Raw genomic sequence first — 9553 nt, forward strand, 5'->3', positions numbered from 1 at the left:
TTGGTAAGTTGGATGCAGCATTGGTTCAAATTAGATGTTTGTGATGTCCAAATACAAAGTCTATAGTTTATTACAAATTAGGAACTCAAATTACCGATATTAAAAAGCTAGATTATAAAATAAGATCCTCCTATCCTTTTTTTATACCTATCACTCCGCTGCTCCTTCCAAGTATTTTTTCCGTAGTTCCTAAATCCCATTTCCTTTCTTGATCTTTATTATTCACACTGTCACTTGTTACTTGTAAACTTTTGTAACAAGAGCAGATTTAGTCTTTCTTTAGTTTATTTCTGTTATTTTTTAAATTTGTGTTTCAAGTTTTTGTATTTCTCACTTAAGAGGTTTCAGTGGTGTAAGTCGTACTGTATACAAAGGAATCCAAAACTTTCCTACCCGAGTATCCTGGGACCGGTGGTCAATGGTGAGGGTAGTTACTGTTCTCATGCGTATATCTGTAATATATAGAAGCTGTGTTGTAGCTTAATTTAAAATAATGATATGCCGTTAACCCTTTTGCAACGGGCTTATGTAATTTACAGAATGCCGTATTGGGAATTTCACTTATACAACGATACGTATGGTAACTTTGAGATTGCAAGGTGACTGTTGTGTACAACTTTATTTAAGATGATTCTATTGTTCCTGAAAATTGGTAAGTTTTTACACACATGCTGCCCTTGGAAAAAAACGTACTTAAAGCCTTTGATGTCAGAAACTAAACTTATTGATGCCGAAGCATGATTCTGCCGAGTCTCTTCACGTGAAAAAAAGTTGGTTCTTGTGAAGTAGATTTTTATCCAGTGTTCTGTGTCTGTTTGTCATCAAAAAAGAAAAAAAAAGGTATATTATGGGCTTCAACTTACCTGTATGTTAATCGGTTTATTCATATATTTTGTGGTATATAATTAATATAAAAAATATAGCTTTTAAATGATAATTATTTATTTTTACAAAACAAAGATATTTTGCAATGGTAAATAATTGTAGTTTAAAAAAGGCTTATTACTTTTAATACCATATATTAGTAAATTTTCTAGTGAGTCAAATCATTTCACTATTATAAGCAGTTTAAAGATACTGTCTTTATGGTTAGAGTTTGTTGTGGTTAATTTTTGGCAGTATATGTATATATCTTCAAAAGAAGCCATTTCTTGACCAATGTCCAGATACATTGTCCAGTGCTTAATGGAGACAGACTTGTACAAGCTACTAAGAACCCAGAAGTTAAGCAATGACCATATTTGTTATTTTCTCTATCAAATTCTTCGAGGTTTGAAGTACATTCATTCAGCAAATGTTTTACACAGAGACCTCAAGCCTAGTAATTTACTCCTTAATACCTCCTGTGATTTAAAGGTAGGCTACCTTGATTGACCTTCAATTGCTCGTTTTTATGTTACTAGTTCATGAAATGTTTTATATCTTATGAAGGGAGAAAATTGTGTATCAAGGTTTCTTTAGGATCATAGTAACAAAAATAAAAGTTATATTATGTTCTACTCGAAATATTTATTTGAAAATTTTGAAGGAAGATTATAAAGATTTATTCTTACACAACTGACAGTGTTATTCTAACCAGAATAATAAAAAAAAAAGAAGAACAGTACAGAAGTATAAATACTGTAGTTCACGGATGCACCCCCCCTTTTTTTTAATGAATGAAAGAGCGACTTAAGTGACGAGAAGTAATACTTGGATATGCATGAAATCGCTATATGTGTCTTGGTAATTATTTATTACTTTCATTACTAAAAATATTAATGTTTGTAAAATTACATTGTTGTACTATTGACTCTACCCTGCCCTCCCCCTCCCAAAGAGATCATTTGTGTCCTCCAGGGAAAGCACACCCCACACTTTGAGAAATGCTGCTGTAGTTAATTATGTATTTATTATGAATCCGTGTCTGCTAAAGAGCTTCAGATGTTTCTATTCTATTTTGTGGATCAAAGTCGAACATACTCTTGGTCAACTTCCGTACATCATTATTATTATATTAGAACAATACTTACTCAATATGTTAATTTCCATTCGGGAATTTGTGGTACTGTACATTACCGATAAATTAACTACATTCAGAGCTAATGTTATTTCCAGTTAAACCTCCTTTTTTTTAGGAGGAAAATTTTCATTTTTTTATCATTTGGCTAAAATATCAAATGAGACTTGTTTTTCTCTTTAGGTGTAGCTCTAATAAAAGAATGAATTTATATATGTGCTTCTTGTTGGAGAGAGAGAGAAAAAACCTTCTGTAGGACATTGTTCGCTGTTATATTTCAGTAGTGAAAACAACACCTCTGTTACTGACTAGAAGGCTTGTCTGTTAAAAGTTTCAGATTTTTGAGCTTATTTATTGATTCTACATGACTTCTTATGGGGGCTTGGGGGGCTAACCACCCCAAAATGTACCTTAACTAACCCCCCACCCCGTCATGTCCAACACGTTAGTGATCTATACATTTTGATGGCAAGGCCACCTTCCCCAATATCCTATCTGCCCCCCCCCCCAACAAAGGTATCTTATTAATTTACATAAGTTGATACACTGAACAAAAGATAGGTTAAAAAATCATGCTCTGCACATCGTGTGCTTACCGGAGATTTAAGTGGGAAGTTCTAGGGATAATACGCCATGTGGCTCCCCATTAGTACTGCACTGGAAGTTTTACACTCAGTTCACCAGTTCTTTGGAGTAAACACAGTATTTTATTTTTTTACAATGGCCGTTTTGAAGCACTGGTAATTTCTCTAGTTCCTGAAAGAGAAAAACATTAACTCTTATTGCTATTATTATTGTACCTTCCAAAAGTGAAACGACCTACAATTTATTTTTGGAGAGGTTTATTTGGAGCGTTCGGTTCGTTTTCAGCACAACAGAGCCACGTACAATATAATATACAGGTAACCCTGTAACACACAATTCATGTACAGGTTGAAGTTAGTACGTGGATGCTCTGTGAACAACGAACATTTGTGGCCACGTGCGCACCGAGCTTATACATTACGATACATACACTGTCGTTCCTCGGCATACACCATGTACGTGTAGCCTCCTGGATTATGAATGAAAACTTCCAACCGCTATCACTTTATTTGACCTTTGACCTATACTTGACCTTGGGTTGGAATACTTTGTTTATTTTAGAAAGTGGTTTAGTGATGGAATTTAGGTAATGAATCTCGACAATTGATTTGTCTCTCACGACTGTCACGTATTGATCATGTACTAACCACAAGGTCGTCCCCATTTTCATTTTGCACTCGTTCAAATAAAACGGAAAATAAATCATGATCTTTTTTTCTTTTCTTTTTTTGTTGCTTGCGACATTTATTGATAATTTCAATCATTTCAAGTTTAATGAAGCTTCAAAGTACATTCTCTGTAATCATTACAATTTTTAAGGTTAAACTGCTAATTATACTACACAATGACTTCATCAACTATACTGTACATTATCTGCATTAGGAATTGGGCCGATTTCCGATTGTAACATGATCAGCAAAACAGTAATATGTTGTTTTATTTCGACAAATAAAGAACAGTTGTTATTTGGCAGATAATTTTTACTAAAAAAACTTCCTTTAAAACTCCCCTTTAGTCATTACTTATTTATTTTTTTGTGAGTTTTAAAGTCATTTCAAAGTTCCCCATTGCTACTGCTTTAATGCCAACTTCCCTGACTCTGATAGCCATGAAACTTTTAGGAGTTCTTGGGTATGGTCCAGATATCCAAGACAGCTAGAAGTACAAGTTAGATAATATAGTAAGTTACGATAAAAAAAGACTGTCCAGAAGGAATAAAACTTGGAATATTGTATGCCAGTATTTAGTAGATGAACATGGTAAATAATACACATTAGTAGATCAACATGGTAAATAATACACATTAGTAGATCAACATGGTAAATAATACCATGTTGATCTATTAATGTGTATTATTTACCATGTTGATCTACTAATGTATATTATTTACCATGTTGATCTACTAATGTGTATTATTTACCATGTTGATCTACTAATGTGTATTATTCATGTTGATCTACTAATGTGTATTATTTACCATGTTGATCTACTAATGTGTATTATTTACCATGTTGATCTACTAATGTGTATTATTTACCATATTGATCTACTAATGTGTATTATTCATGTTGATCTACTAATGCAAATAATACACATTAGTAGATCAACATGGTAAATAATACACATTAGTAGATCAACATGAATAATACACATTAGTAGATCAACATGGTAAATAATACACATTAGTAGATCAACATGGTAAATAATACACATTAGTAGATCAACATGAATAATACACCTATACCCTCTATCCATGTGAGACTAACAAAATAAATAATGTACAGTTTTTGTTAGTGATCTTAAAACTGTTTTTTTGTTTTGACAGATTTGTGATTTTGGTCTGGCTCGAGTGGCTGATCCTGATCACGATCATACTGGTTTTCTAACAGAGTATGTGGCCACCAGGTGGTACCGTGCACCAGAGATAATGCTGAATAGTAAAGGCTACACCAAGTCCAGTATCCTTTTAGACTGAGTATTTAATGCAAAAGTTCTGTTTGAAATTATACTGAGGTATAATAAAAAAATTTAATGCTTTATACTTGTGGTATGATACTTTATGAAATCTGGTTTTATATCTTGCAACAATATCCAATTGTTATCTTTGTTCCAATGACTGTCGTTACCCATGTGTTATAAAACATACAAGTAAATGATTGTGACAAAATGTTGACCAATTCTTGTGGTTATACAAGTTATTTGTGTTAATAAATGTTTTTGTGTTTGTACATACATGGTTACTGTTCTTGATAACCACTTCTATTCCTTAACTTTTATAAAGTTGATATTTGGTCAGTTGGTTGTATTTTGGCAGAGATGTTGTCCAACAAACCCATCTTTCCAGGAAAACATTGTACGTGTATAGTAATATTAGATTTATGCCTTATTAAAAAAAATGTTTTTTAAACTAGACAATGAAATCCCTTGTCTCTAACATGACGTAATATTTAAAAACAACAAGGAACATGTTGTTCCAATAAACTATTAAAAACAACAACTCAAAGCCGGTCCTTATCATTCAGTTGCTTATCAAGTCTTCCTTTAAACTCACTTTAATCTTTGCTTCCACCAAATCTGAAGGTAACCCATTCCACATGCCAACTTCCCCGTTAGAAAAATAAAACCGTCTTAGCTGAACATGACTGCTACCCTGCCAAAACTTATACTTGTGTCCCCTAGTCTTGCCATTTTCACCATTATATATGAAAAAAAGATGATGCATCAACACCATCACTGCCCTTTACAATCTTAAATTCCTCAATCAAATCCCCCCCTAACTCTACTTCTTGGATGGCTTTCCTTCATAACACTATTAAGGTTATTCTCATCCAAGTTATACTTATAATTCAAATTATGATAACCCACATGCATTATCTTGCATTTATTATAATTAAAACTCATCTGCATTTATTTGCCCAATCCCACTAAATGATCTAGATCCTTTTGTAAATCAGTGGCACCCTCTTCACAGTTAGCAACAACTTAGACCTTAATATCATCGGCAAATTTAAGTAACTTATCGACTATTTTTTCATCTACATCATTGATGTAAATCAAAAAGAGCAAAGGTCCTAAGACTGAGCTCTGAGGTAGAAGCTTTTTTTGTCATCTTTTGAGAATAATGGATTCATTTTTCAAAAGGATCCCCTGAGAATAGCCAGTTAGTTAAATATAATCAATTAATGAGTGTGAAGATTAATTAATTAGCAAATTCCACTAATCACTCTGCTCTCTACCATGAACTGTCACTGAATATGCATTAGTATAAAATGAATGGTCAGTAACTCTGACATCAAGTACAAAATACCTGCAAAAGGTCATTGTTTGTGCACTTATACCCCACACAAAATTAAAAGGTTTGAATGCCTTGAGATTCTGTTAAAAATCCCATTTATGGTTAATTTAGAGAAACGTGTTTCGTAGACAGTATCTTAATGTTGCCAGTCAATGTGATGATACAAGATTTTTCAAACGTGTTTTTTATGTGCTTAGATTTGGACCAATTGAACCACATACTTGGCATACTTGGATCGCCAACTCAGGAAGACCTTAACTGCATTATCAATGAAAAGGTAACTTTTGAAAGACCTGGCATTTATAGATATTATTTTCTCACAGGCGACCATCTTAGTTTTTACTTCTTATGACAAAGCAAAGTTCTTTAGAACTCATCCATACATTTTATTAAAATTAATTTTAAGTATAGTCCTGGATAATATAGTGGTGTGTATCCTCACCTGTCGCCTGGTGGGAGAACAGGGTTCTATTGCCAGCTGAAGAACATATTTGTTTAGTTCTCATTTTATCCCCCAGTGGAACAGTAGTAAGGTTAGGGGGGTTCATTTCCCCGTACTGAACACAGCAAATAACCCGATGTGGCTTTGCTCTAAAATAAACATTTAGATATGATTTTAGGTATAAAATTAAATGATTATATTTTCAGCAAAATTAAATCACCAATATGTTTGGATTTTAAGATAATAGCAAGTTTCCTAAAAATGTTGTTTCTGTTCTTTACTTTAATAATATCGTGATGGTCAGGAAGATGTAATTTCAGTAAGTGTTAAATCGTAAGTAATGGAAAAGGTAAAAACACACTATAAAATCAACTTATCCAGTCAGACTTGGGCAAGGTAATAATTATTTATCAACTAAATTATTTTATTTTATAATTAAATCATCTGAGTTTGGTAGAGAAATAGACTTAATCTCCGTAACAAGTTTGTACACACACACACACATTTAACTTGTTTGTAAATGTATTGAGAAATGTTGTGTTTGTATTTATATCAGTTATACACTCTCATGTAATGTTGGCCCGGCATGGCCAGGTGGTTAAGGCACTCGACTCGCAATCTGAGGGTCGCGGGTTCGAATCCCTGTCACACCAAACATACTCGCCCTTTCAGACGTCAGCTAGTCATCACCACCCACCGCCAACTCTTGGGCTACTCTTTTACCAACGAATAGTGGGATTGACCGTCACATTATAATGCCCCCGTAAGACTAGAGGGAAGGACTGCTAAATTAGGGACGGCTAGCGCAGATAGCCCTCGTGTAGCTTTGCGTGAAATTCAAAACAAACAAACAGTAACAGTAAATGTTTATACTTTACCCATAGTCTAAAAATACACAGACATATACACTGTTCTAGGGCAAAACAAGTCCAAAACTTCATTAATAAGCATATTATACAATGTTTTGACCAACCTAAGAAACCGTGTATGAATTTTCAACACTAAAGTTTGGTTCTGAAACTAAGTGTATTAATTAAAATAAAGTAGATATAACGCACTGAAGGGTAATGTACCATTATTCTGGAACCTTTCTCCTTAAACTAAAACTTCTTCAAATATTATTATTCTAATCTTATACTCTTTTGTTTGGATACTTTTCGTGATTTTTCTAACGATAGTTTCATAAAAAAAGAAACGACATCATGCTGAACATTTTTATTATAAATCAGTTTCATGTTTAATGCATGTATCGTAACTACTTCATTTGATCTAATTAAATTTGTTTTTGATGTGGAAGGCATAAAATCTCCTTTTTTGATTACTTAACAAAATCTGAGAAACCAAATCGGTTTTCAGCTATTTAGTTAAAAATATAAAAGTTATAACTAGATAAAAGTCAGTCCAGATAAATGTCACAAAAACAAAAATAATGTAGCATCAAATATTATGAAAATCGTGCACTGATTTTTTTCTTTATAGCTCAAAGCTACACAATGGAATATCTGCGTTGAAATCACCGATGGGAATCGAGCCCCGAACTTAAAGGTTATAAGTCCTCAGACTTAACACGGAGTTACTGAAAATAGTAAAATCAACCTGCAGTCAGCAAATATTATTAGATGTATAAAATTGTCAATGAACAAATATTGCCTGAATTCTATGGAAAAACACATACACACGAAAAATATGTCAAAGTGGGGCCCTCATGAAAATTGTTCAAGCAAGAATAGGAAGAAAAAAATTAAGAATTTAATTATAATGTTTTCCAGCAATTTCGATTAGTTAGAGAAAGCAACAAATATGTAAAGGTTGAGTGTAGATGTCTCCGTTAGAAATATAATTATCAAAATTAGATCCATAGCTACGAACGTGTGTGTGTGCTCATAATATCCTCGAGCGATACAAACTTTAGGAAATAGTACTTAAGTTTGTTGAAGAAAACGCTAAGCCTTATCTTCTTTCACTTACATATAGTTATTATCAATCTAACAAAACGTAAGTCTGGTCACATCTACACCACTTAGTTAGTTATTATCACTCTGTAGAAATATAATCTCCCCCACGGTAGACACAGCACAGATAGCCCATTGTCCAGCTTTGTGCTCAAAGAAACACATCAGGAAATGGTGAAATAAATCATAACTTACACCTATAGTTTTTATTGCATTTTTGAATATGGTATTACGTATTTTAACACAAATATTGTAGTGAAACAAATTTTGTCTATATCACTGGTGGACACGGTTTGTGGTATGTTGAAGGTGCATCAGCAACATGCAGCTAAAAAGATTTGGTTGTTTGGATTTACTTTGAATTTCGTGCAAAGCTACACGAGAGTTATCTGCGCTAGCCGTCCCTAATTTAGCAGTGAAAGACTAGAAGAAAGGCAGCTAGTCATCATTACCCACCGCCAACTCTTGGGCTACTAATTTATCAACGAATAGTGGGATTGACCGTCACATTATAACGCCCACCACCACCACGGCTAAAAGGTCGAGCATGCTTGGTGGGACGGAGATTTGAACCCGCAGATTGCGAGTCGAGCGCCCTAACCACCTGGCCATGCCAGGCCAGATAAGAAGAGTGCTCCTTGGCTCTAATGCTAGAGTATAAACCCGTCATAAGACAGGAAAACTACTTTACATTGGAATATAAACACAAAAGTGTTTATGACTCCTGAAATATCTCAGTATACACGACATTTCTTTTAAAAAAATTAGAATTATTTAACAGTTTTTACCTCTGTGGTTGTTCTTTTTTTTCATGTACACTTTGAATTGATTTTGATTCCTAGTCCGTGTTAAAGCAACATAAAGCTACCCACCAGTGAAAACACACTGTTTCAGGTATATCCCCACAAAATCAAATGTTAGTCCTTGAAACTTGTTCACAATTATAGCAAATCTGGTATTTTTGGAAATTGCTTTATTTTTTAAAATTAATGGCAACCAAGTGTATCAAATCAATCCTTGGCAAAGTTACTCAATCTTCCTTATTTGTGTCTGTTATATTCTCAGCATCTAGAAAATGTTCATGTAAGTTTTTTCAATGCTGTTCGCTGTGATTCAGTTAGTTATCCTAATTTTTGCTAATCTTTCTTGACTTTGTCGCGCCATCTACTTTTTCTTTCTCTTGCTAACCGATGTTTTTTTTCTTGTGTTGCTTCATTGTTTCCGTTTGCATGTCTTTCATCATAAATTTGTCTTCTTCGTCGTGTTTCTTCATGAGCTCC

The 9553-nt window shown here is 33.6% G+C and overlaps 1 protein-coding gene across 1 annotated transcript in view; it reads left to right on the plus strand.

Moving 5' to 3' along the window:
• The window catches only part of LOC106467168 (mitogen-activated protein kinase 1-like), a 21236-nt gene that overhangs the window by 10031 nt on the left and 1652 nt on the right, over positions 1–9553 (plus strand). The window contains exons 4-7 of the mRNA XM_013927488.2: positions 1167–1356; positions 4410–4542; positions 4866–4937; positions 6077–6156. Coding sequence (XP_013782942.1) covers positions 1167–1356; positions 4410–4542; positions 4866–4937; positions 6077–6156 — 475 coding nt within the window. The remainder of the gene's footprint in view (positions 1–1166; positions 1357–4409; positions 4543–4865; positions 4938–6076; positions 6157–9553) is intronic.

Source organism: Limulus polyphemus, unplaced genomic scaffold (genome assembly GCF_000517525.1).
Source record: "Limulus polyphemus unplaced genomic scaffold, Limulus_polyphemus-2.1.2 Scaffold2513, whole genome shotgun sequence".
Taxonomy (NCBI): Eukaryota; Metazoa; Arthropoda; class Merostomata; order Xiphosura; family Limulidae; genus Limulus; species Limulus polyphemus.